At 58.1% G+C, this 25,758-nt stretch overlaps 7 protein-coding genes and 1 non-coding gene across 8 annotated transcripts; 4 read left to right on the forward strand and 4 right to left on the reverse strand.

Annotated features, from left to right (window-relative positions):
- The first annotated feature begins 1 nt into the window (after nucleotide 1).
- K437DRAFT_178434 (uncharacterized protein) lies at nucleotides 2–1,442 on the forward strand. The gene has a single exon (XM_013386239.1). The coding sequence runs from the start codon at nucleotides 257–259 to the stop codon at nucleotides 1,112–1,114; it is 858 nt and encodes a 285-aa protein (XP_013241693.1). The 5' UTR covers nucleotides 2–256; the 3' UTR covers nucleotides 1,115–1,442.
- K437DRAFT_226848 (subtilisin-like protein) lies at nucleotides 1,364–3,327 on the reverse strand (the record flags this gene model as incomplete). The annotated part of the gene is made up of 3 exons (XM_013386240.1): nucleotides 1,364–1,431; nucleotides 1,518–2,086; nucleotides 2,177–3,327. The coding sequence occupies 3 exons, from the start codon at nucleotides 3,325–3,327 to the stop codon at nucleotides 1,364–1,366; spliced, it is 1,788 nt and encodes a 595-aa protein (XP_013241694.1).
- Nucleotides 3,328–7,715: 4,388 nt separating this feature from the next.
- Nucleotides 7,716–10,171, reverse strand: K437DRAFT_249629 (subtilisin-like protein). Its single transcript, XM_013386241.1, has 3 exons — nucleotides 8,744–10,171; nucleotides 8,080–8,648; nucleotides 7,716–7,992 (listed from the first exon to the last, which is right to left on the reverse strand). The coding sequence occupies exons 1-3, from the start codon at nucleotides 9,871–9,873 to the stop codon at nucleotides 7,925–7,927; spliced, it is 1,767 nt and encodes a 588-aa protein (XP_013241695.1). The 5' UTR covers nucleotides 9,874–10,171; the 3' UTR covers nucleotides 7,716–7,924.
- A 1,380-nt stretch (nucleotides 10,172–11,551) lies between these two features.
- K437DRAFT_269738 (uncharacterized protein) lies at nucleotides 11,552–15,715 on the reverse strand (the record flags this gene model as incomplete). The annotated part of the gene is made up of 4 exons (XM_013386242.1): nucleotides 11,552–11,757; nucleotides 11,846–11,885; nucleotides 11,958–15,032; nucleotides 15,122–15,715. The coding sequence occupies 4 exons, from the start codon at nucleotides 15,713–15,715 to the stop codon at nucleotides 11,552–11,554; spliced, it is 3,915 nt and encodes a 1,304-aa protein (XP_013241696.1).
- An 865-nt stretch (nucleotides 15,716–16,580) lies between these two features.
- K437DRAFT_226828 (uncharacterized protein) lies at nucleotides 16,581–20,561 on the forward strand (the record flags this gene model as incomplete). The annotated part of the gene is made up of 5 exons (XM_013386243.1): nucleotides 16,581–16,891; nucleotides 16,972–17,334; nucleotides 17,421–17,628; nucleotides 17,690–18,859; nucleotides 18,921–20,561. The coding sequence occupies 5 exons, from the start codon at nucleotides 16,581–16,583 to the stop codon at nucleotides 20,559–20,561; spliced, it is 3,693 nt and encodes a 1,230-aa protein (XP_013241697.1).
- Nucleotides 20,562–20,868: 307 nt separating this feature from the next.
- K437DRAFT_226821 (Tim44-domain-containing protein) lies at nucleotides 20,869–22,614 on the reverse strand (the record flags this gene model as incomplete). The annotated part of the gene is made up of 3 exons (XM_013386244.1): nucleotides 20,869–20,901; nucleotides 20,975–22,111; nucleotides 22,180–22,614. 3 exons carry the CDS (start codon nucleotides 22,612–22,614, stop codon nucleotides 20,869–20,871), a joined length of 1,605 nt encoding a protein of 534 aa, XP_013241698.1.
- Nucleotides 22,615–22,979: 365 nt separating this feature from the next.
- Nucleotides 22,980–24,491, forward strand: K437DRAFT_258333 (NADH:ubiquinone oxidoreductase complex I intermediate-associated protein 30). The gene is made up of 2 exons (XM_013386245.1): nucleotides 22,980–23,189; nucleotides 23,253–24,491. The coding sequence occupies exons 1-2, from the start codon at nucleotides 23,114–23,116 to the stop codon at nucleotides 24,311–24,313; spliced, it is 1,137 nt and encodes a 378-aa protein (XP_013241699.1). The 5' UTR covers nucleotides 22,980–23,113; the 3' UTR covers nucleotides 24,314–24,491.
- Nucleotides 24,492–25,182: 691 nt separating this feature from the next.
- K437DRAFT_t46 lies at nucleotides 25,183–25,286 on the forward strand. The gene has a single exon. It is a non-coding gene; the product is annotated as a tRNA-Ala (tRNA).
- Nucleotides 25,287–25,758: the final 472 nt, after the last annotated feature.

Genomic DNA, 25,758 nt, shown 5'->3' on the forward strand with positions numbered 1-25,758 from the left:
CTTATGCTGCCTGTATATTCAGATAGACCTTCTTTGCATGGCCACTGTACTCACCGCACGGATCAATCTGTTGTTCACAAGGCCTGAACAGGTTCATTTCAGACTCCTCGATCTGTGTGAGCCTGCCGCTCCCGAAGGCTGAAGCCCTCCGGCCGGGTCATTGTTGATCCCCCCGCTGCCCACCATCTCGGCTGATAGTGCTCGTTGGGTCGATGCTGCAGAGGGAAGTCTTGCTCAACCGCAGCCCACACAGGCCATGGGCCGACGGCAAAGTGGTTGGTCGCAGAAGAAGCAAGGTGACCGGCACAAAGCGCAGTCCGAGTGGCCGCACGATGCTCCTCCCCTCGCTTCAAGTACGAAACACTTGACGACGCTTCGATACCCCCTCCCCTTTCTTCGCAAGTATGCCACTCTCTGTCAGAACGACACGAGCGGCAGCACAGGGTCGTCGCTCTGGCTCTCGGCGCAGGTGATGGCTTGCTACATGCAGGCGACTGCGGACACATACTTTGCGAGCGTACCAAAGGCGCGACTGGCAAGCGGACAGCCTCGTCCGAAGGCGCTCGAGCTTGGAGCAGGTGTGGGCCTCAATTCGGTCCTGCTCGCTGCTTTCGGGTGGGATGCTTTCGCCACGGACATTGAGCCTAGTTTTAGCCAGGTACTCAACCCGACAATTGAGAGTAACCGCTCGCTGTTCGAGGGCGAAGGAGACACGGGCACGGTGAACGCCCTGCCGCTTGACTGGTGCGCTTCTGACGATGTCATAAGCAGCTTGGTCGGTCGCGGGAATCATGGGAAGGAGACTGTGCAGCCGATCGATTTCATTTTGACAACGGATACGCTCTACGCTGGAGACCTGGTTCACCCGCTGTTGCACACCATCAAGCGACTCGTCACGCCAGGGCACACGCGCGTCTTGCTGGCGCTCGAGAGGCGCGATCCGGTGTTCGTTGAGCGAGCCTTCGACTGCGCTCGAAGTATCTTTGGCTTCAGCTTGCACGCTGTTTCTCAGTGTGAACTACGCCAAGCCACCGAGCAGTTCGGCAACGCACAGTGGGACTGGGAGGAGCTGGAAGATATTGAGGTTTGGCAACTGTCCATCGATCAGCAATAATAACAATGGAAGCCGGACTTTATACCATGGGAACCAACGACTCTCTCGAGATTGTGATGAAATTATATGAAACACTCCCGAGCCGCTTACAGCCGATGAGAGCCGCGCGGCCGCCCAGAGTGCATCGACATGAATGCAGGACAAATACAGAAAGGGACAGTGATGTAGCGAATGATGATGCTGCGGTCGGTGGTGACTGGTGATACCCTCAGAATCTTCTATGACTGTACATAGAGCGCTGCCTCTTGCTTAGACGCCAAAGAGGCTGCGCAGCGCGGAGAATTTGCCAGTAGCCGTGCCCAAGCCGGTGACAGGGTCTGTGCACACGTGGACGGCGATGAAACGGTCGTAAGCAACCAGCAAATCATCATCATCATGTCGCTGATACCGTGCGCGTACTCACCCCAGCCAGACTTGGTCGGGAAGCCCAAGTTCTGCTGCGGCGAAGGGCAGCCCTTGGTCTGGCCCGTCGTAATGTCGCTGAGTGTGCTGGCCGTGCCGTAAAGGGCAGGATGGACCCAACCGAGGCGTGCCTTGCCGGCTGCGCGACGGGCGTCGTTGAGGAGCGAGAGCAATGCGGCGAACGTTGGCGCGGCGGCAGAGGTGCCACTGACGGCAGCGAACTGGCCGCCCTGTTCGATGATGTAGTTGGCAGCCTGTGCCGCAACGTCCGGGAAGCCACGGCCATTCTTGTTGTAGTAGCCAGACGAGGTGGATCCAAGCGCCTTGAGGTACGTGCTTACTGCGCTCTTTTGGAAGGAAGGAATGGTGAACGCATTACTGAAGCCGCCGCCCGAGTAGAAGCCGCCGGTGAGCGACGGATCCGTGGCCCGCTCGGGGCCGAAGTTCTGTGTGCCGCCGATGGAGAGAATATATTGGCAGCCTGAGGGATATGTTGGGTGAAATCCGGAGCTGCAGGACGGTGCGGACGACGACTGGACCGCATCGACACCATTGTCACCGGAGGCGAAGCTGTCAACAAGGGGGTGGGGTGGGCAGGTTCCGAACGATAAGTCAGTGAAACGCAGTCATGTCGTTGTGAAATTGTGCGCATGCACTCACAGAATGGTCGTTCCCTGAGCAGTGAGTTTTTGTGCAGTGCTGCAAAGGGCTGAGGCTTGGGCGGATGTGTAGCTCGATTCGAGGTCACCGTACGAAACTGTGATGACTCCGGGGAGGGCTGTGTAGGTCGTGTAGATGTAGTTGAACGCCTGCTGGAAGATGTCGCCGTTCAGCGAGCCGTAGTAGAGGAACTCGGTGTTGAGCGGGTAGTTTTGCGCAACGACGTACTCGACGTCCAGCATGGCTTCGACACCCGGATTGGTCGGGTCGTTCTGGCCTCCAGCAGCGTTCTTGATGGGAATCTGGTAGCTGGCGGCATCCGGACGGTAGGCCGTGAGGAAGCCCGTTAGGTCGACCTGCGATACGTATTGCCCAATGAAACCGAGGACTGTGACATCGACCTGTCCGCTGACCGGAGCGGGCTGGTAAGAGCTGGTGCCCATGAGATCGCGCAGGCATTGTGGAGTGACGTAAGGGGAGGCGCTTGTGCACGACGATGGGGCGGTCGCGGCGGTGGCGGCATTGCTAACAGTGGCATTCGAATTCGCTTGGCTGACAGCGGCTACTACGTGCGAGACCGACGATTTTCTCGCTGGACCAGTCATGACAGTCTGGAATGCGGTGAGAGGGGAAACGTCCTGGACGACGTTGGCAATGGAGGCGGGGATGGTGACCTGCTTTGCGCGCCTGAATGTCTTGCCTTTAAACTCAAAGTCGTAGAGCTGCACGTTGCCGAACATTTTACTGACTTGCTCAACGGTCGCCTGAACGGTGACCAAATCGCTGTTCTTCGAGAGCGCGATGGCGCTTGCAGGAACACCGTTCGCCGCAAGGAACGACTTGACCGCGGCGATGTCAGCAGGCGCTGGTGTCGCGTACGTGGCCAGCTCCTCAGGCGTCAGCCAAGCACCGCCAGACTGGGCGATTTGGATCATACGAGCTTCGAGGGCATCCTGGTTAGCACCCTTGAGCGGGAGGGTGATCTGAAGCGCCGCAGAGAGGTTGGAGACGCCAACTTGCTTCCAGGCAGCCGGAATGATCGCTGGCGCTGGCAACACGACATTTCCAACGCCCCGGGGTTGCGGAGCGGCCAGGACCGAAGCTGAGCTGGCAAGCGCCAAGGAGAGGGCGATGAACGAGGCGAAATGCATGCTGGGATAAGAAAAATCACGGGGAGATGGGCCAGGTTTGTGGACGAATGAAGAGTGTCAAATCCGGGGAGGAGAGGACCAGGAAGCGGGGAGGTAGCAGGTGAGGGCGAAGAATGTGCGTATAGGCCGGAGGGAGGAAGGGGAATGGGGCGGCGAGGTCATCGTTGCAGGTAGCAGGAGCCGTTCTTCGTTGACTTTATACGAACAGGGGGTCATGGAACTTGGAATGCTTTGTGAAAGCATGTCGACTGCGCGAGGTGCCAATGCACGGAACTCGCACGGGACGGTCGGACGGTCAACGCAGTGGTGGGTATGTACATGTTGCATTGTATGTACATGCAGTAGAAGGCGGCGGCCAAAGATTGTCCATCCATTGCAGAGGTAGACGTAGCCTTGAACGGTTGAACGAATGCTTGTGACCAAGAGAAACGTGAACTGGAAACCACTAGTATAGAGGTCAGCGTGTGGCGAACGCAGCTGGTCCAGTGCTGGGTTAAAGGCAACTGCTCGGCACTCAGGAGTGCCGCACGGGGCACAAGTGGAAGAGAGAAGCGGGGTAGTCTCTGTGCCTGTTGCCCAGCTCAGCGCGAGATCAAGCCACGTTTCTTCCCTCTACAAAGCTTCCCCCAAGATGCAGGCTGTAGATCACACGAGGTCAAACATATTGCGCATCGCCCACGCCACATCTCTCCCCGCGCCCACTCGTTGTGCATACGGAAGGCTTGCACAAGGGCATCGCGCTTGGAGACTGGGCGAGTGGCGAAGCCCTCCTTCAGCGCCCGACTGCTCTACACGGGGCAGCAACCACTATGTAGTCAAAGCCTCGTGTCTTAACAAGGCTCAGCATCATAGCAGTCTCACGGCGCACGGCACCCACAGGGCTCAGCAATTCCCCAACCCTAATGGACACGCCATCACAAACGATGAGTTTGAAAGTGGACTCTCTTCCGTCTAATCTGCCTGTGTCTTCGTTGAATCGGTATCCACTCCACTTGGCATTCGCATTGTTATCTCGGAGCGCCAGTTAGAACCTGGCTACTGTGTATCCTTTCCAGAGTCCAGGGCCTTGCAGTAAGCAGCCTCAAGCATGGATGGATGCACTCTCACGACTGTCACACTTCGAGCTCAAGGCCCTTCCAGACTACCAAGTGCGGCACCGGCAAACCCAGTTTATTTCCTGCCTGCGAGTCGCGCAAAGCAGGGCAGCGGTAGAGAATGTAGATGTGACGATTACGCCTGTGGTCAGCCTCTAGCCAGGCTAGCGTTTCGGGGCACCATGCGCGCGACAAACCTGAGCGAACGATGTTGAGACAAGGTATCGCCAGACGAAGAGGGTGCCAATTAGACTCCAGCGACGTTTGGTGCTGAAGTTGAGCCTGTTGGAGAGGTCGCAACCGAATCGCATCCTGGGCGGCCGGCCGGTGTGACAACGTAAACCTGCTTGTACATACTGTCCCGTGGCCATGCACTGCAGATTGGCACAGTGCATGGGATCAGCGCTGGGACGGCCGAGCATGGAAGCACCAGCAACAGACCGCAGTATGCAAGAGGCTGCATAGGCGCGCACGGGGTTTGAAAAAGGCAGGCGCTAGGGCGAGGGAGTGCCACGTGGCTTCAGGTGGATTTCAATTTTAACAATAGTAGATGGCAAACATGGAAACTGTACATATGAACCAACATACGGGTTCTAAGACTGACTCGCAAATCATTTACTCAATCATATTAAGGCCCGACACACCAAACATGCAGGGACTGCTCAGCGCTCAGTGCTCGGGAGCTGGCACGGCGACTCTAGCTCTTGGTCCCTTACCCACGCTGCTGTGCCCTCGGGTTACAAAAGCTGCGCCATATCTTATATCTCGCCAGACTCTGGGAGAATGTGATATAGTATGACCCTTTGTGTTGTGGGACCCCAAGCTCAGAATTAATTGTCTTCCGGGACAATCTCTGAATATCCACTTGACCGTGGTGCCCGGGAAGCCTGACGCAGCGTATTGCTGTGGTCTCTCTCGTTGCCTGTCGTTGGGAACTGCCCCACTCTGCCCTACTGGCTGTTGGATGTCTACTGTTGTTGTGCTTCCTTCTGGCTTTTGCAGTCCTGCTGCTTCCATCAACACTTTTATGACGCTAACTGGGGCAGAGGACTGACCTGGCACATGGAGTTGCGATCGGCTCAGACAGCGGACTTAACCCATTGACTGACATAGGCACAGAGGCACTGGGACAGGGATCAATAACAGCTCACCACCTACCATTCGCAAACTTGAATGTGGTGCGAACAACAGGGCCGCGTGGCTTTATGTGGCGTTTTCAACCCAAAGCTCAAGTATTTTGAAGATGTTATGGCGTAAAACCCCCCATTCTTCCAATGGTTCTTTTTTGCTTCTCTCTGTGTCGGTCTGCCTGATCGGCGTCTATGCGTGTGCAGTTTCTAGGGTTCACATCTCAACTCTTGTCCTACGCTTAGCGTTTCTCCGCCGGAAACTACTTGGGACTCCCCAGTATGAAATAGAGATTCTTCGAAGACCTGGATTGAATGGTATTGCACACTGTGGGTTGGAGAGCGGTGTTGTCGTTGGGTAACTCGCAACGATGCGCGTTTCCGTCGCGTCACACTTTTAGTTGACTATCCTTAAACCCAGGCTTGCAGCAGTCATCACTTGCTTCTCTCTTGAAAACTCGGCCGTCAACGTCTCGCCTACAAGAGCAACGGCTTCCAGATATATATTCTTTCATTCTCCGGTTGCGTTTTCTCGCGTAGTCTAATCGGCAACGACAGAGGGAAGCATTTGTCCTCATAGCCCTGATTTGCCGCTGTCCGGCGAAGTGGGGCAGGCGGCGCCTCCCGATCCAAACAAGGTAATCGAATTGGAGTATCAGGACGAGCATTGCATGTATGTACTTCAAAGAACGTATGAGAATGTGGAGTTCACCGAGTCCAAAATACTATGGGAAGGTCTGGTTTTCGATGTGTGATTGCTGCATTGCCGAACCTACGGAACACGAATCGACAAAAAAAAAGAATGCAAAAAACTGCAAGCGGTGAGCCAGAGTCACCTCAGAGTCCGTGAAGCCTGTCCCGAATCCCGGACTCTACTGGAAGGCTATTTGCCAGGAACGACATTCGCGAACGGATGGGAGCAAGGATCACAAACACTGCAGAGGGCAGACAACGAACGGAATCCACGGCATGAAGGGATACATAATTACATATGGATCCAGTGAAGATCATGGATCGGATCATCATTCATCGTTCGTAGCGTCATGCTCAAGCGCAGCGGAGCCGAGAGCGCACGCTGCGCAGCCCTCTCCATCCACGTCCTGGCTCTTGACTCTTGACGCTTGAAACTCCTTGCTGCTATGGAGCGCTGCACTGTGGGCCCTTGAGCGCTCGAGCTCTCGGGAGTCGAGTTAGTTGATCTCACGAAACGGCCGTTGATGCAGCCTTGCGAAGCAGAGTTGCAGGTGCGTGCCTTATCATGTCCAAAGGAGGAGCCCACTTTGGACCCAGCAATGTTTCGTGCGCCACGCTCCCCTCTGTGCCATGCACCTTCGCGAAGACGTTCAAGGACGCGGATGGCTCGCCCAGCTTGAAGAGTCAGCAAGTGTTCGACTATTATGCTACGACTCTGCCTCTGGCTTGCGCTTTCTCGCAATGTTCTTGTATCCTTTCTACAGCACTGCGAACCTTGCGCTTCCAGGTGGCCATGGCATCGCTGTGTCCACCGGGGAGTACTCGACCTGGGTCACTGACGAGCAAGGGCTCAATGGAGCCGATTTTCCCTTCACGCTGGGGCTCCCTCCAGCTTGCGCCTATGGGGCCGTCAAAGATCTATCTCTACCCAAGACCACCAGAGAATATATTGTACTTCACCGGCACTTTTCTACCTGTGGCCAATCCGCCGGAAGTGGGAAGTACCAACACACATTAATTGCAGTCGTATCATGGGACGTGACTGATGAATGTGATACGCAGTGTGTGGTGTGTGGAGCGTGATGAGCGATGGGCGATGAGATGCGAGCTGTGAGACTCTCTGTGAGATGTTGGAAAGAAAGGTAAAGTTAGAGACGCACATTACCCATTGTCATTTTCGGGTTTCGCCTGGGACAATAAGCAGTTTTCGAAGAGCCAGAAGCCACCATAATTTAATGTTCTGAGAACCAGAGAATGGTGTCAAGGGGAGTATGCCATGGTCTGTGGCTGAGTCATTTGAGAGAGAGCTACAGGCGACAGGCGACCGCCGCAACGTGCACAGTCACCTATCAGTCGTCCATCTGAGAAATCGGAGGCCGTCCCAGAGCTCGATGTGACTCAACCCAGGAGCCTTGAAGCACCTTTTCCTGCTGGTGACATGGGATGCAATTGCTTTTTAGGGGTATACATGGATCATAAAATCTCTCGAGCAGCTTGCAAGAGCAAGCAGACGGCATGGCCTTCCTGATGGTTCGTCAAATGGAAGGATTAAATGAATAGCGAATAAGATATTGCTGTGAGGTTGTTGGTGATGGCGATGCTGAGGACAGTGGTGGTATGTAGCTCCACCCGAGAGGAGAGCAGCCATGCTTGCCTGTCCTTTCGTTGGCGCATTGTGTTTCCTTAAACGCCGAAGAGGGAGCGGAGGGCAGAGAACTTGCCAGTGGCCGTGCCCAAACCGGTGACTGGGTCTGCAAGGACAAGAAAGGCAAGGAAAAAATCGTCAGCCATCAGCAAATCATCAATATTTCATCGCTGTGCGCATCGCGTCTACTCACCCCAGCCAGATGCGGTCGGGAAGCCCAGGTTCTGCTGCGGCAAGGGGCAGCCCTTGTTCTGGCCCGTGGTGATGTCCGCGAGCGAGCTGGGGCTGCCATACAGTGTTGTGTGGGCCCAGCCGAGGCGTGCCTTGCCAGCTGCGCGACGGGCGTCGTTGAGGAGCGAGAGCAGCGCGGCGAACGTTGGCGCGGCGGCAGAGGTGCCGCTGACTGCCTCGAGCTGACCGGACTGCTCGATGACGTAGTTGGCAGCCTGCGCCGCAACATCCGGGAAGCCGCGACCGTTCTTGTTATAGTAGCCAGACGAAGTGGAGCCGATCGAGTTGATGTATGCAGTGACGGTGCTCCGCTGGAAGGACGGCGTGCTGTAAAGATTTGAGAATCCGCCGCCTGACCAGAAGCCACCGCTGAGCGAAGGGTCTGTGGCCTGCTCGGGGTTGGTGTTCTGTGTGCCGCCCACGGAGAGGATGTACTGACAGCCTGATGGGTACGTGGGGGCAAATCCGCTCTTGCAGGACGGCGCGGATGAAGGCTGGACCGAGTCGACACCGTTGTCACCGGATGCGAAACTGACAAAATGGGGATGGAGCGGGCGAGGGAAGAAAAGTCAGTAAAAAGCACGCAAGTCGTCCACGTCGTCATCACTCTCTGCGTCTCAACTCACACAACAGTAGTGCCCTGAGCTGTCAGCTTCTGGGCGGTGCTGCAGAGGGAAGAGGCCTGACTGGACGAGGTACTCTGCTCATCGCTACCATATGAGACCGTGATGACGCCGGGGAGGGCTGTGTAGGTCGTGTAGATGTAGTTGAACGCCTGCTGGAAGATGTCGCCGTCCTGCGAGCCGTAGTAGAGGAACTCGGTGTTGAGCGGGTAGTTTTGCGAGACAACGTACTCAACGTCGAGCATAGCTTCGACGCCAGGGCTGCTGGGGTTGTTCTGGCCACCGGCGGCGTTCTTGATGGGAATCTGATAGCTGGCGGCATCGGGCCGGTAGCTCTTGAGGAAGCCTGTCAGGTCGCTCTGCGAGACGTACTGGCCAATGAAGCCGAGCACGGTGACGTCGATCTGTCCGCTGACGGGGGTGGGAGTGTACGAGCTTGTGCCCATGAGGTCGCGTAGGCACTGTGGAGTGATGTAGGCGCTGGTGCATGACGTGGGCGTGGCAGCAACCGAGTCAACGGCTGTCGAGTTTGCCAAGGCGGCGTGAGGGGAAATGGTCGACCGCTTTGCCGGGCCGGTCTTGACCGTCTGGAAGATAGTGAGCGGCGCAACGTCTTGGACAGCGTTGGCGATGGAGGATGGGATGGTGAGTTGTTTGGCGCGGCTGAACGTCTTTCCCAGGTAGGAGAAGTCGTAGAGTTTGGTGTTGCCGAACATCTTGCTGACCTGCGCAACGTTCGTCTGGACGGTGACCAAGTCGCTGTTCTTTGAGAATGAGATGGCGCTCTCAGGGACGCCGTTCGAGGTGAGAAACGACTTGACAGCTTCAATGTCCGCTGCGGCGGGGGTGACATACTCCGCCAACTCCTCGGGCGTGAGCCAAGCACTGCCCGACTGGGCGATCTGGGTCATGCGGGCCTCGAGCGCATCCTGCTTCTCACCCTTGAGGGTCATGGTGATCTCGAGCGGTGCGGACCCCTGAGAAAGGCCGAGCTGCTGCCAAGCGGAAGGGATGACGGCGGGGGCGTGCAGGAGTGTTTCGATCAGACCGCGCGGCTGCGAGGCGGGGGCGGCCAGGACTGAGGTCGAGCTGGCCATCGCCAGGGCGAGGGCAATGAAGGAGGGGTACTGCATCGTGAAGAGAGGGGAGGGGCAAGGTCGTGGCAGGAGGTACGAGATGCGAAGGGAGGCTCGAAAGAGCCAAGAGCGATAAGGCAAAGAAGTGGGCTCAACCGCTGTGAAGCAGGAAAGGGAGGGGCGTCCGAGGTGGGAGATGAGGGATGTGCTTGGATGTCTTTATTCGGGTGAGCAACCCATCGATATCAGCGTTGCCAGTGTGTCCTATGTGCTGCAACACGATGCTTTCATGACGCGGTCCCCGACCAACCAGAACAGAGAAGAGTGGAGCCGAGCTGCAAGCGGAAGATCCTATGTGCCTAACAAGGTTGCAGTCCCATCGTCCTTTTGCACGCACGATGCATCGCCCGGTATCAGTCGAGAGAGGAGATGAGATCGGTCTCTGGCGGGCCGCATGGTCCAGCCTTTCGACGAGCGCGCATCGGTCACATTGTTGATCGTAGATCATACATACGTGCATACATAGACTACTGCTGGACGCCAGATTGGGACATTGGGACCTCGCGGTCTGGAAAAGACGTTAGCGTCCTTTTCTTTTTTAATAGCGAGGGTTAACATTTTTCAGGCTGCAATCTGTTCTCGTTTTGCAGATCCTTGGCACTCGGCCACTGTCTCAACGTCACATCGCCACACTAACCCAATTGGGTGATCAGACGAGCCACGTGACTTGCCTCGTCCCCCGCATGCGGTGTGTAGAACTTTGAGCTTTAGCGCGGTTACCAAAAATACACATTGAAAGGGACGGCTGAAGGCCCGACACCCGAAAAGTATAGGGCACAGATCACCGCACGGCACTTCATCAGCGCAGTGCGTAGGTCGCGTAACGTGCGAGAGCACTGCAAGACGAGAGCGGTCTGCCTCGGGGCAGATGCCTTCCAATTCCTGTCGAGGACCCAAGGAGGTGTGCTCATATGTATGTTCCCATGTACAGACAAAATTACAAATGAATGAAATACAAACCGCTTCTGTATCCAGCTCTCCCTTTGTAATTGCACATTGCAGGCAGTCTCGAGACTTTGGTGGCGTGTTGTGCCCCGCGACTACGACACGACAGTACGTAAGTGCGTAAAGAGTCGTTGCTTGAGTCTGGATGGGTCTGGAAAGTGGAAGAGGACCTGGCCTGACTGGATCTTCCACCTATACACACATAGTAAGTGCGGGTAGTCAGATAGTCACATGTCCGGTAACTACTGTTACACGCTCGCGTGCTAAAACAATATCAATGATCTTCGGAGTGAAAGGCATTCACAGCAAGCGAAAAGCAGCAAAGCACAAAAATCACGCAACATTGAACATTCATGATATACATTGTGGATTGTGCACCTACATACATACATGACAGATGGCAGTCGGCAATGTTCGGCTCTCCGCCTGTGAGTGACTTACATGCGATCCGCCAACAGCGTGGTTCTGCTTTTGAACGGCGCGCTACGTTGCACGATATCTGCTAGTTGTGCCACGTTGCAATCGACAAAGCATTGCAGGTTGCAGCTGGCTTGTCACATGTGCGTATGTATGTACGTGCACGATGCACAAGGGGAGGAGCATCTGTTGCACTTTGCACTTACATACGGTGACATCTTCCACGAGATCGCAACAACTAACGCTGATGAACGCTGAAAACTGCATGTTGCGAAGCGCTGGACGCTTTGAACGCTCTAAGAGTATGTATCGATCACGTCAGATGCGTACAAGGGTCAACCACAAGCACTCCCTCTACGCTGGCAAAAGGGTATCCCCAGCTGGCCAAAAATTGCTTGACGGCGCCGCTCAGCTGCATCCTGCGCCGGTCTCCATCCCGCGCGGAGACGCGGGCGCTGTGCCGGCCCTCGCCGACAGCGAGGTAGGCCAATCCGCGCAGGTTCTCGCGCTCCAATCCGACTGTAGACAGATGCATTAATATCACAGCGGCGCACAGTCAGTCGGTGCATCACGTTAACTGTATCGAAGCTGCAAAGTCATCACTTACGTAGAAACACTTCTGCCATCTCCACCGCCTCGATTGCGTGCTGCATATGTCGGAAAAAGAAATGAGAGGCGATCAGTGAAAAAAGAGCCGGCTACTAGCGATTTGCACTCACCAAGCCGTGCAAGTCGAGCAAACACTCGACGCGCTCCTCGACCGCTAGCTTGGCGCCGCCGGGAACGCCCTCCTTTCTGGCGACGCCCAAGCAAACCCCGAGACCGGCGCCGACGAGTTTGCCGCGCATTCCTTTTGCGCCTGGTTCGTCGCTCGCCGCTGCACCTGTGCCCCAGCCGCCGCCGTCAGAGCCGCTGTTGAGCAGGCGCTCTCGCAGCTCGGCGTGCCGCTCGCGCAGCAGCGCCTGCGCGGCCGTCTTGCTCTCCTCCGCCAGGCGCGCATTCAGCGCCGTGCCCTCCTGCGACCATGCGCGCGCCGCCGCACCGTCTCCGCGCCGCCACGCCTCGCCGGCCTTGGCGAGCGCGCGGTTGCGCCCGTCGGACAGCGCGAGCGTCCCACTGCGGTGCGCCGCGTAGGCCGATGCCGCGCTGCGCCCGACCGACAGCGTCGGCAACAGCGACGGCGCACGCAGTGCGATTCGCGAGGGCGATGGGCGCGTCAGCGGCGCAGACGGCGGCAGAAGAGGCTGTGTGGGTGCTGCGCTCGTCGGCGCATTCCGCGCAGATCCCGGCACGAACGCCCGTTCACCCGCGCGTACAGCCGCCAGTGCTGGCGGGACATTCTTGCGCTGGAGGGCCTGCGCCCAGCGTGTCCTACTCGCATCGTTTGTGTTGCGTTTCGACAGGGTCTGCCAAGCAGGAGCGCTTGGCGCCTTGCCCGGGCCATAGCCAGACGACTGCATGTCGCCGCCACCGCCGCTCAGACTGGGGAAGTCCTCTGCGGAGGCAAGCGGCGTCTCGGGGCCCTCAGAGGTGGAAGCTGATGACGCGCCTCCTTCACCGCCGTACGCTGAGCCATTGTTGCCGCCGCTAATCGAAGCGGAGGAAGCGATGCCAGACGCGAGGCTGTTCACCACATCGTAGTCGTGCAAGAATGAGCAAGGGTCGTTGAGGCACTGGCCCTTGAGCCAGAAACGACACAGAGCGCGCCCGAGGTCGTGACTGAAGCGGCAATCGGCGCGCCTGCACTCCCCGGCGAGGTAGTACCGGCAAACGCGTGAGGCGCCGACAGAGCCTGCAGCGCTCGGGCTGATCACAGGCGGAGGGTTGGCGGCTATCGCGGATGGCGAGTGCTGCGCCTGTGCAAAACTCGGCCGAGGACTGCTCCCCACCGCCGCTATCGGCTTTGCGCCTGCAAACGCATCCACGGACATGACTTGCACGCCACTCGACCCTCCTCGTGCAAAGCCTTTCGGACCTGCTGGGAAGTAGAGCTTTGGATTGAGGCCGGAGTTGGCGGGCACGTCTTGGCCCTTGGGCGTGAAGATGGGACCCGGATGCAACTCTGAAGATGCGGACACTGACGACGCCGAGGCTGCCGGTTGCGGTTGTGGCAGGAGCGGCTCCCCTTGATTGCTGATGATCATCTTAAGTGTCTCCTCCACATCCCAGTTGTTGATTGCCAATGCTTCCTCCACCTTCTCGGGCGTCCACTGCGGCGCGTCCTGCGTGGCAGACACGTCCGCCTCGCCGCTGCTACCACCTGCTGTGGTCTTGCCGATCAGAATTGAGAAGAGGACGTCGAAAGGCGTCATGGTCGCGTCTAGCGGGGACTCCATCGCATCGGCGAGCGCGCCGGCCCCATCTTCGCTCCTACCTGCATCAGACGCAGCGCTGTTGCCGCTGCTGTACCAGCCAGGCACGTCGGAGGACCCGGCGCGCTGCGGGAGGCGGAGTTGGCGACGACGGGAAGAAGACATCGCGGCGGCGGTGCCAAAGGGCGAGAACTCGTCGTCGTCGTCATCATCATCGTCCTCTTCTTCGTCCTGCACTTCCTCGGCGCCGCCGCCCGCTGCAAGGGCGGACCCGGCAAGAGGAAGAGCTGCGGTGCCGCTACTACTCGCGCCCCACACCGTACCCGGTCCTGCGCCGAACGAGCTCGGCGCGCCAGCACTGCTGCTGCCCGCCGAGGAGGCCGAGCCGCCCGCGACGGACGCAGAGGAGGCGGAAAACCACGGCGGTACGGAGACAGTCATTGCGCCGGTAGCTCCCGTTGCGCCACGATGGCGCGCGAGCGGCGATGAACTGACCGAGCTGTTCGCGGAGCGCGTGCTCTTTGGTTGAAACTCGCTCGCGGCGATGTTCAGCCGCGGTGAAGCCGCTACCACTGCTCCGCCTTTGGCACACGCCGATATGGAAGTAGAAGTAGTACTGGTCGAGGACGAGAGTAAAGGTGAGGTGGGGCGCGGGGGCGTGGCGACGGAGAGACTGTTGCTGCTGTTGCTGCCATACTGCGCTCCGAAACCTGATCCTGCGCCTGCGCTCGCGCCAATGGCGGTAGCATACAGCCCGCCGGCAAAGCCGATACCGCCGATAGATGAGTTGAACGAGGACGGCGAGCCGCTGTGCAAGTTGGACGACGACGCACCGCCGTTCATGTTCGTGCTGGCACCGGACAGAGGCCGTGCCCAAGGCCTCGGCGAGCCGCCCGTGGTGATGCTGCTGCTGTTGCTGTTGTGCAAGTACGAGAAGCTGGCGATGCTGCTAGAACGGCTCGAAGGGTGTATGATCGGATCAGAGTCGGCTGCGATGCTGGCTGCGACACCGCCAACAAGACCGCCCGTGCCCATTCCCATGCTTGCGCTCATGCTATTCTTGGCACCTGTTGGTGTACCGGGACGACTGGAGCCAGGAGAGCCGGGAAGGCTCCCTATTGCGCCAGGGCTGAGGCCTGCCTCCCCTCCCAAACCCACGGATCCGAGGGGGGGGAACGCGCCAGTGGAGCTGCTGGCCGAGGAGGGCTGCTGCTGCTGGCCCTGGAAGGAGCTGAGGCGTGTCGACATCCATGGCCGCGCGAGACTAGCCGTAGTGTTGGCGCTGGAGCGCAGCGAGGGCGGACGATGACCTCCGCCACCACCGTTGCCGCTGCCGTTATTGCTGCTACTACTACTGCAGCCCGGCTGACTGATGAGCGAGGCGAGAGTTGGCGGCGCGGGGAAGGCACAGCCGGAAGGGTTCTCGTCCTCCCTGTGCCGATGCAGGAGGTCCAGCACGAGCGAGTCCAATTGCGACGAAGTCTGCGTATCGACAAGGGACAGATTGCATCAGCGTGCCTGCCAGTGTGCCCCTCGCTGATGTGTTCCGACGAATGAATTGTCAGACTCACAAGCCCCAAAACAAGCCCATTACCAGTCCTCTGCACGGCGGCGGCAACATGCCTGTCAAGTTTATCCCGGAGCTTGTCGATCGTGTCTTCTTCGTCCAGCCGCCCGCCTTGTAGTGAGTCGAGCACGTCGGCTATCGGATCCTCCGGCCGCGCGACAGTGGCCGCTTCCTCTTCAGCCCCTTGATCGCATCTGCTGCTGGATGCAGTTCCGCCGCAGCCATTAGCACCCTGATACCCTGTGCTTTCCTTTCCTTTGGGTGTGCCTTGTCCCGCCATTTCTAGCTCTTCCCCCGAAAGTGATTCACTAGGCCCCTGCTCTCTGTGACCTTCGCCCTCGGGTTCGTCATCCTCGTCGCTGCTCCGGCTGCTAGCGCTGGCAGCGAGGCTGCTTGGCTTGGTCGGCTTGAACGCCTGGACCATCACCGCCGTCGCTGCATGATTGGGTTTGGTGCTGGCCCTACGCGGCGAGGATGGCGACACGGGCGGGGGTTGGAGCACCCAGCCGTGCTGCTGCTGCTGCTGGAAGAGCGCCTCGAGGAGCGCGCGAGCATGTCTGCCTCTGCTGCTGTTGCTACCGGTACCAGTGTTCGTCATGGTGTCTGAGGTAGTGGAGTGGCGTGGCGGTAGATACTTGCGTCTTGTGTTGCCCAAACACAGGAGGCGCCGCCTTGTCTACACACGGGATAGTGCTCTCATGGGGGGATGCTCTTGCTTGTCACGCATGGGCAGCAGCGGCGATCAATATACGTGAGGATCGACGCGGGATGTCCAGGCTCTGTGGGTGAATGAGGAGTCGAATAGGAAGGAGGGGAGGGGGCAGGCGACGGTGGTCCTATCGCCACGACATGATTCAAATTTCGAACTGCGGGCAGGCCTGTCCACGGTCGGTTCTCTGCACCAGTCCGTCCATCCATCCATCCATCCGTCCAGCTTGTCGTGCTTGCGGGGGATGGTGAGCGGGAGGAGAATGGCGTACAGAGGGACCACCATCCAAGCCCCATAGAATAAATAAGAAGAGGTCCAATTAAACGTTTTGGTGTGTGGTGTGTGTGTCTGCCTGATCTGCGGCACTGCGTCAGTGTCCCCCACGTTTGAACTCCAATGAGCACGCGCGCGCCGTCTTTGTCCCAGAGAGGTGATCGGGCACAACCCTACTTTATTTCGCGCCCAACCCTACTATCCTGGTTTTATCCGCATCTCGTTGTCGATATGGACACGCGAGCTGGATGGGGGTGAGATCGTGAGACCTTCCCAAGAGAGGCGCTGGCCACGATGAGGAGGAGCTTGCACATCGGCCGGCTCACTCTCACTCTGACGACGGCAGACACACGCACGCTCATCCCGCAGTGTGCATGCTTGCAGCACCCGACCCCGTTGTGGCCAGCCCCACCTCCCCATCCCATCCGGGTCTCATCCGGCCCAGACTGATGCCCGTACTAGTGCGCACACCGTCGCCAACATGACGGACTGGGCCGAGTGCAACCACGTACTGGCGAACAACAGCCCGCCAGGCGTGCTCGGCAGTGTGACGGCGCTGGCATTCGACCGCTACTCGGAGCTGCTCTGGGTTGGCAGCGCCAGCGGCCAGCTCTCCGCGCACTACAGCGCTGACCTGCAACGTTATACCAGCTTTGCCGCGCACGGCACTCTGGCCACGCCCTCGCCGCTCAAGGCGCTTCTCCTCGACGAGCGCCTCGTGTACAGCACCGGAGAGTCGGGCCTGCACGCCGCGTCGCGCAGGGGCTTGACGAGATGGAGTGCGCCGGCAAAGTGAGCAGCTCCTCCCTCCATGGCGCGCAGCGACGATTGCTAATCACTGGACTGCCCTTGCTCCTGCAATCTGCGGATAGGTCCCATGCGCCGACGCTGACGCTATCGGGGATGACCGCCTCGCCGCTCGCCGCCTCCTCGGACCTGATCGCCGGTGGACTGTCGCAGCAGCTCTCCCACACCGGCACCCCGGGCCCGGACGACGTGCTGCTCGTCGTAAACAAGAACTCGGGGAGCGTCGTGCGCACTGTCGCGTCCGACGCGCCCATTCTGCACCTCCGCAAGTCGTCCCGCCTGGTCTGCGCTGGCACTAGTGGCGGCCACATCCAGCTCCGCGATCCGCGCTCACTCGCCATTGAGCACAGACTACACGCCCACCCCGGTGGGCTCATCGACATCGCTGCCGAGGGCAACCTCATCTACAGCATTGGTTGGACAGTCCGGTAAGCTTGCGCTTCGTCCATGACTTCACGCCGCGGCCATGCTCATGCTGGACTCTCCCTCTCTCTGCTCGCTTGCTGGCTTGCAGCCTAGGACACCCCGTCGCAGAGCCGCTGGTCAAGGTGCACGATCTGCGAACGATGCGCGCGCTCGTCCCGATCCCGTTCGCGGCGTCAGGCGGCCCGGCAATGTTGACAGTACATCCCAAGCTCGCATCCACCGTCATCGTCGCTGCACCGCAAGGCCAGTTCCAGATCGTCGACACGGGCAACCCAGGGGAGGGCATGTTCTACCAGGTGAGTTGCGCGAACGCGTCTGAGACCCCAATTCTCTCACACCGCCCCGCTTATCACGCAGATGAATACACGATCCTACGCAACGTGCATGGACATGTCACCTTCAGGCGACTTTTTGGCCTTTGGCGAGGGCGACGGCTCGGTGCGGCTGTGGTCCAGCAGCCCGGATCCATCGCCGCTGCGTTTCAACATGTACGACTCGGACCCGCCTGAGGCCGCCGACGCGCCTGAGGCCGCCGAGCCGGTCAACTGGACGCCCGCAATGCCGCTTTCGAGCATCGGCCTGCCGTACTACAAGGAGCCCCTGCTGTCGTACCTCAACTACGACAATTACGGTCTCGACTCGTCCGCCCTCCTCCGCCCTACGCCCAAGCTGGACAGCGCCGTGCTCGCGACGATGCGCGTCGTTGATGGACTTGGATATGCGCCGCTGCCCAAGCAGCTGCGCGGCCAGCGCAACCTCGTCAAGACCCCCGCGCGTGGCAAGGACCGGCGCCGCATCGGCGCCCCGCTCTTCCGTTCCGAGCAGGAGCGAGAGGCGGCGCGTCGCGCCGCTGCCGGCATCGTGGACTCTCCCGCTGTTACCGCAGGAGCAGATGCTCCGTCAAGCCCGTCCGCAACGACATTGACGGGCGAGGGCGTGAGTTCAATGCCGTCGTACTACCGCTTGCAGACGATCCAGTACAGCAAGTTCGGGATCGAGGACTTTGACTTTGGATTCTACAACAAGACGCCCTTCTCGGGTCTCGAGACGCACATCCAAAACTCTTACGCTAACGCTTACCTGCAGGCATTACACTACCTCGCCCCACTGCGGACGCTCGCCCAGTCGCACATCACGCAAGAGTGCGAGCGCGAGCACTGCCTGCTTTGCGAGGCCGGCTTCCTCTTTAGGATGCTGACGGATGCCAAGGGGGCCAACTGCCAAGCGACCAACTTCCTGCGTGCCTTCGGCAATATCCCCCGGAGTGCCTCGCTCGGCCTCTTGGACAAGGATGAGTCGCCCGGCTCCGACCAGGCGTACGCGAACCTCGTCCAGAGCCTGAACCGCTTCGTGCTCGATAGCTTCGTCTCGGAAGCAGTGTGGGGAAGCACGAGCGATGGCAGGCAGAATCTTGTCAGACGCGCCATCGGTATCGACGCCGTCACCAAGACGTCCTGTGGTTCTTGCGGCGTCGCTTCCGAGCGCGAGAGTAAGTCGCACGTCGTCGACCTCATCTACCCACGCAAGGTCAGTAGCCCGCAAAAACGTGAGTGTTCTGCTTGCCGCTAACCTCAGCTCTGTTTTTCAGGCCCTCTCCAATGAGACGGCCCTGCCGAGCGATTTCGCATCTGTTCTCAAGGAGTCACTGACGCGGCCGACAACGTCAAAGACTATGTGCCGCTCGTGTAAAGCCACGAACGTCATCCTCAAGAGCCGCCGTGTCTTTCTCGACGAGAGCAAGTTGCCCGTAGTGCTCAGCATCAACGCTGCTGTCCACACCGAAGACCAGCTGCAGCATTGGCTCTCGCCTTCGCGTCGAAAAGGCGGCGAACAGCGGCCGTACCTGCCTGCTCAAGTCGAGTTTGGCCTGCACGGAGACGACCTCACCGTGCGCGGCATCTGGGATGAGTCGGAAGCTGCCGCCGCGGGGAGCATCCGCTACGTTTTGCGCAGCCTAATCGTCCAAATACAGGACGACAAGGATGCGCCGCACTTGGTCGCACTCGAAAGAGTTCCTGACTCGGAGCGTGAACAGGCTGAGGGCAAGGGGCCATGGTATTTGTTCAACGATTTTCTTGTGCGCAATATCAGTGACATGGAGGCGCGATCCTTCAACGGCCCATGGAAAGTGCCGGCTGTGCTCTTTTTTGAACGCGCCGACGCAGCCACTGCGCTCGATTTGAGCTCCCTCCCTCTCCGCATTCCTCCCTCCATCCTCTGCCAAGACATCAACATTTCCAAGCACCGAGACCCAGCGCGTTCCCGCCACAAAGTCTTGTCGGCGACCGAGACGCTGAGCGCAGGCACGATGATTGCGATTGACTCGGAGTTCGTCGCTCTCAGCCAAGAGGAGACCGAGGTGCGATCGGACGGCACGCGCTCACTGATCCGACCGACGCGATCGAGCCTGGCTCGCGTGTCTGTCGTCCGCGGGCAAGGGGAAAAAGCGGACGTGCCGTTCATTGATGACCACATCTACACGCGAGAGCAAGTGGTCGATTATCTCACGCAGTTCTCCGGCATTGTCCATGGCGATCTCGATCCAGAGACGTCGCGCCACACTCTAGTCCCGCTCAAGACGGCCTACAAAAAGCTGCGCCTCCTCGTCGACCTTGGCTGCGTTTTCATCGGGCACGGCCTCAGCAAGGACTTTCGGATCATCAACATTCACGTCCCCGCATCGCAGGTCGTAGATACAGTCGACCTGTTCCACTCCGCAAGCCATCCGCGCAAGCTCTCGCTCAAGTTCCTTAGCTGGTTCCTACTCAAGCGCGACATTCAGTCTGGCACCAGCGAAGAAGGGCACGACTCGATCGAGGATGCGAGCGCCGCTCTGCAGCTGTACGAGCTCTACGAGAATTTCAAGAGGGATAATCGATTGGACGACGTTATGGAGGACTTGTACGAGGAAGGACGACGCATGGTGAGCATTGCTGTCATAGCGGGCACCTTGCAGCGTTCAGGGCAGGCTGACGTCTTCACTGTTGCACTGATGACAGAATTGGAAGCCGCCCCAAGCCCAAAAAGCCTTGCCGGCTGTAGACCCGTCTATAGACGTTATAGACGGGCAGGTCGCGCTAGTCACAGGCGAGTCGGGACAGGTACTTCATTGGCGCCAGCGCGTCACCTAAGCGGAGCCAACTGCTGCTTGTATTACTTGCAAATCAAATGCTTGAATGCTAGAGAGGGCGACATGCGGGATAGAGCTGTAAGACCGAAGCATCCGTAAACTCACCTTCGAGATATGCGCAGCGAGCATTCGCATGCTTCTTGGATGCCTAAGCCCTACCCTTTTCGCAACTTGAATCAGTTGAAAGATGAAAAGCGATTTACGATGCTCGGCATAGCCTGCAAAGGCGTACGACTGACGTGCAAATGAGTAATGGTTTCATCATCAAGTCGCGAAAAGGGTGGGGATGCTGGCCGTGCCGAAGCTAAGGAAGAAAGATGTCAGAGAAAAATGAGGGGTTACGTTCCTGCAAAGCGAAGCCAAGGTGAGGTGCAGAGGGGTGTGATTGTGTTGTCGACAGGGTGGACTACAAGAAGGACGCCTGTCCTCGCCGTGCGAGCTAAAGGAAGAGCAAGGTAAGAAACAGATCAGCGGGTCGAGAACGCTGTGTACGCGCCGTATGCGTAACGCACCTCTACTACTTTCCAACCACCGGTAATCTCATTGTCCAGCTCCTCCTCGACCCTCGTTAAGACCATGGCGTACCTGCACAGATCGGTCTGGTCGCTCTTGCCCGCCTTGATCTCTCCAGTCTTAGGATCGGTGAAGAACATGAGCTCTTGGCTCGAAAAGCTGACGACGAGGACGGGGATGTTGTTTTCGAGCATCTTGCCCTGGACAATCTCTATCCCTTTGAGATCAAGCAGGCGACCCTCGGCGATGTATCCCTTTTGCAAGAAAGGCTCAACGGTGGCCATGAGGACGTTGTATGTCGCCTCTCCGCACCACTGCCGGAGGATGTGCTTCTGCGCGCCGTGGTATGCGTCGATGAATTCAGGCACAACGTATTCACGCAGCTCACGCTGGAAGCGTTCGAGCGTGAAGTCCGGCTCCATCATGCGCAGTTGCCGTACGACTTGCGCTGTCTCGTTCTCCTCGAACCAGCTACCGATTGTCTCGGTGATACCGCGCAAGCGCTCGATAAACGGATTCTCCGACTCGTCGTACGTCTGTCGTAGGTCCGATAGACGGCGCAGCACGGTGTTGTTTTCGGAAAAGTTGGACCACGCCTGCTTATACGCCGGCTCGGGACGAAGGACCAGTGCCTCGCCGGCGTTGGGGTTCTCGGCTGTGGAGCGATAGCGTACCGCGTAGCCTGCTAGCCTCTTGCGTGGTTCCGGTGGCGACGCAGTTGATGGCCCTGCCTCAGCATTCTCGCTTTCAGGCTCCCGTTCCTTGCGAGCCTCATCGCCGCCGTCACTGGCAGCCGCGCCGGAGGAAGCAGCTTGCGCCATCTTGATTGCCTCCTCGGGGGTATCTACGCCCATCGCCTTGGCCTTACCTAGAAACTCCTCGTCCACTTGGAAGGTCGCTTCTTCTACGTCGTTCAGCGGCGGGCTTCGACCAATCTTGCGTAGTCGCGTCTCGCGCTTGAGCTTACGGACCATCTTGGCATCTTCCTGTTCGTCAGCGTAAATACGCAGCGCCGAGCCGCCATCATCGAATGCCTCGGTAATGGTCTGAGAGAAAGCCTTGTACGCCTCCGTGTTGCGGATGGGCGCAGTCGAGTCTTCTAGCTGCCGCGCTAGACGCGAAGATACGGCAGAGAGCTGTGGCAGAGAGTACAGACTTTCAGCGAGGCATGCTTCATGTATGCTTGTACCAATCGAAAGCTCACCCCTTTGATCAATTCGCTGTCCTCCATCTGCTTGAGTGTCTCGCCTACAGCGGCCGACACCTGCCCACCGTTCTTGCGAAGCTGTTCGGCGGCGGCCTGCAATCGGGGGTTCTCCTTGATGCTGGCAACGATGCGCATCCTCTCGTATGCAGCCTTAGCGCTCTTCATAGCCTCGCTGTCTTGTATCTTGCCCACATCGCCCTGCAGCTGCTTGACGTTCTCCTGCAGCTCTCTTGACTTGCGCAGCTCTTCCTTGAGCGTCTCAACAAAGACGGTAAAGGGCGAGCGAGGCGCATCGAACGCTTGCTGGCTAGAGGAGAACCATCGTTGCGATGTGACATTGGGAATGGCCGTTGACGGACGCTTCTGATGGGCGGTGCTGGGTGATGCTCGCGCGGTATGCAGGCTGGCGGCGGCGCTGCAAGCGGCCAGCATGCGCTGCTGCCGCCATTGCCTGCGGAGCGCCGAATTGTGCAGGGCCGAAAAGTACGCCGGTCGCGGCAGCGCACCACGGGGCACGGCAGCGGCTGCTAGGGCGCTTCTGGAGATTACCTGCATCTTCTCAATGGTGCCTGCTTTGCTTTCCTTCCTGCGTTGTACTCAGGTATGTACAGTGTTGTGGTGAGTTGGGAAGAAAACGACAAAAGGCTGGAGAGAAATCGAAATCGTTCCTCCCTCTAACTTCTCCCTCATCCCTGACTGTTCTCGCTCGGCGCCGTTCCGCCCCTAGGCCCAGTGTGATCTTGGCAGCATCGCATCATGTCCCACATCTCTCGATGAGGTTTGCTGGCCGCTGGGAAGGTGGTCCAGATTGAGCATGCTTGAGTTCGCGAGCCGCACTGACACCGACACTCTAATCGCAAAACAACGCAAGGTCTTGCTGCGAACCAGCTAGCAAGGGTACAATACGGAGCTGCCGCGACCGTGAGGCAAGATGTCGGGAATTGCTCGCACATTTGGTAAGGCGCTCCAGCGCTCGCTGGATGGTATAAAAGAGGAGACAGCCAAAGGTGAATCACTGTTAATAGCACTCCCCCTCCAAAGAAGACGTGCTGATGCACCTCCCCGCGCAGCTATTAGGATGGAGGTTGCGCCATCATCGCGCACAGAGGGCCTGTTGTCCCTGTGGGCGCTGCGCTCGCGTGCAGACCTCTCCAGCTTTGCCACTGGCGCAGACAAGGATATTGGCGGGCTGTCCACCTGCCTGCTCTCCTTCGATGAGAAAGAGGGAAAGGGACGCTTCTACGGTACAGTGACAAGCGACCTACCGCGCGGCAGTCGGATTGAGAGAAGCGGTTATGCCGCCTTCCGGAACAAGAACCGCCCGACGCTCTTTGGCGCACAGACGTGGGATACGACGGTACATTCGCTGCTCGCGCTGCGCGTGCGCAATCGATTCGCCCAGTCCGTCACCGCTGCGTCAGAATTGTCTGCGGGAAACCTGCCAGAGGACTTCCTTGCGGAAGCAAAATACGAGAGCAGCAGCAGTGCTGCTGGCCCTTCGCCGACACTGAGCAACCCATCGCTGCGACAAGCGCTGCACGCCTCCTCGATCGGTCGGCCGCCCGTCGAGGCACGTGCCATACACGCACTGGGAATAGGGCTCAAAGAGCCTCCAGGGCCAAAGTTCTTCATCAACATCCAGACCGATGGCCCCGTCACATCCGACCTCTTTCAACATCGCCTGTATCTCGATGAACGCATGGGTGACGCCTGGCAGACGGTGCTTGTCCCCTTTGACGACTTTGTCCTCACCAACACAGGTCAGGTAGCGATGAGTCAAATGAGGATGATGAGGGAACGCATCAGAACCGTCGGCATCAGCGTCATGCTCGAAGCCCCGTCGTTTCCCGTGTATGCAGTCTCGTCATTAGCGGCAGCCAAGGCTGGGCAGCAGAGCGGAGCCCCGGCGTCCTTACTCAAGACCTCGCGTTCAGCAGCAGAAGACAAGCTGAGCGAGGATGACTGGGGAACAGATGGAAGTCTCACTAACACAGCGAAGAAGAACGACGCTGGATATGTGGCACCTGCAGTTCGTGGCAGACGGAGAGGGCAGACATACAACTTTGACCTCGGTATTGAGAGCGCCGTCGCACTTGGCTCTCTTAAAGAGCTTGATGCGAGTCTACTTTGACACTAGCGACAGCATGGGCAATTCACCAGCTCAAAGAACAGCCTAAGACGAAGTGCAGACGGCCTTGGAGATGTTGCCACCTCGGCTCTCGCTTGGCTCATCGGATCGGGCCAGCATACTAGCTTGAGCTTGTCATACGATTGATCTTTTCATTCAATAGAAGTCTTAATTACTGGTTGGTGACCTGGAGTATTGATATCCAAGTCGTGGATCGTGGGAATTTCCGGAGCCTTACTCACCAAACACCAACCATACTGCCTGCAATGAACCCAGCGGTGGCGGGATTGGTTGAGAAATGGTGACAGTGAAGTGTCTGAAAGAGAGGAGAGGACAGCAATGAGAGAGAACGCGATGCACGATCGAAAGGTTTACTAGCGCAGGACTCACGGGGGAGGAGACGGGGGCAGGGTCTGCGGGCGAAGACCGCTGATGAGCAGAACGTAATGAGGGAAACGTAAATGGTGATGACGCAAGATGGAGGACCCGAGGAGAGTTTTTATATCCTCAATGACAGGATGAGAGATTCTAGCGTGCTAAATACGTGTAATGAATGATGAGACTGGCCGAAGCCCTACCACCAGCGACTCCACTCGGAAGGTTCGAAGCTCCTTTGAGTGTGCGAACTTGTAGATGTTGCGAAGGAGGCTTGTGAAAATTTAGACGGGAAATCCTCCTGATGGAAATAACTGCAGTATATGAAAAGTAATGGCGATCATGGTTGAAGAGTTGATGATAATGGAAGAGATTTGTAGCGAAGGATGGTGATGGTGATGACGGATAATGGTCTGGAATGCAATTGAACATATAAGAATGGTGGAATCCTTCACGGACGCTTCATGAGAGCATAGTAAATTTGAGGGTCAAGCAACGGGCCTCTAACTCAGTGGTAGAGTGCTTGCTTAGCACCAGCTCTTTGATTCTCTAGTGGGCGTGGATTTGCATGAAGTCCAGGGTTCAATTCCCTGGAGGTCCATTTTTTATTGCCCGTACCGCGTGTATCAGCACTACTATTTTTTGAACTTTTTGATTTTCCACACTATTCCATGGCAGTATTTTCGGGGTTTGCCATTTGCGTAAATCCTTTCGAGCCGGAAACGACAACCGTCATCCCTGAGTCGTTGTGGACACACGACGCCGTGAATCTTTTCAGGGTCGCGCGAGCGCTTTCGGCGGGCAAAAACAGGAGCAGCTAAGAGACCACCGACGCAACCAGTCGCCAATGAAGCTCACAAGCTGGCCTCCCGCGAGCTGAGTTTGTATTGCATGATTAGAAGACGGGGCAACAGCATTGGTGAACGGTTGTATATACAACCGGGACATGATTCTAATATTTAGTCACGTCATATAACAGGGCTTCTAACTCAGTGGTAGAGTGCTTGCTTAGCATGGATTCACAGATAACAATCTGCCTCCGCTTGCATGAAGTCCAGGGTTCAATTCCCTGG

This window comes from Tilletiaria anomala (assembly GCF_000711695.1).
Source record: "Tilletiaria anomala UBC 951 chromosome Unknown K437scaffold_81, whole genome shotgun sequence".
Lineage (NCBI taxonomy): Eukaryota > Fungi > Basidiomycota > Exobasidiomycetes > Georgefischeriales > Tilletiariaceae > Tilletiaria > Tilletiaria anomala.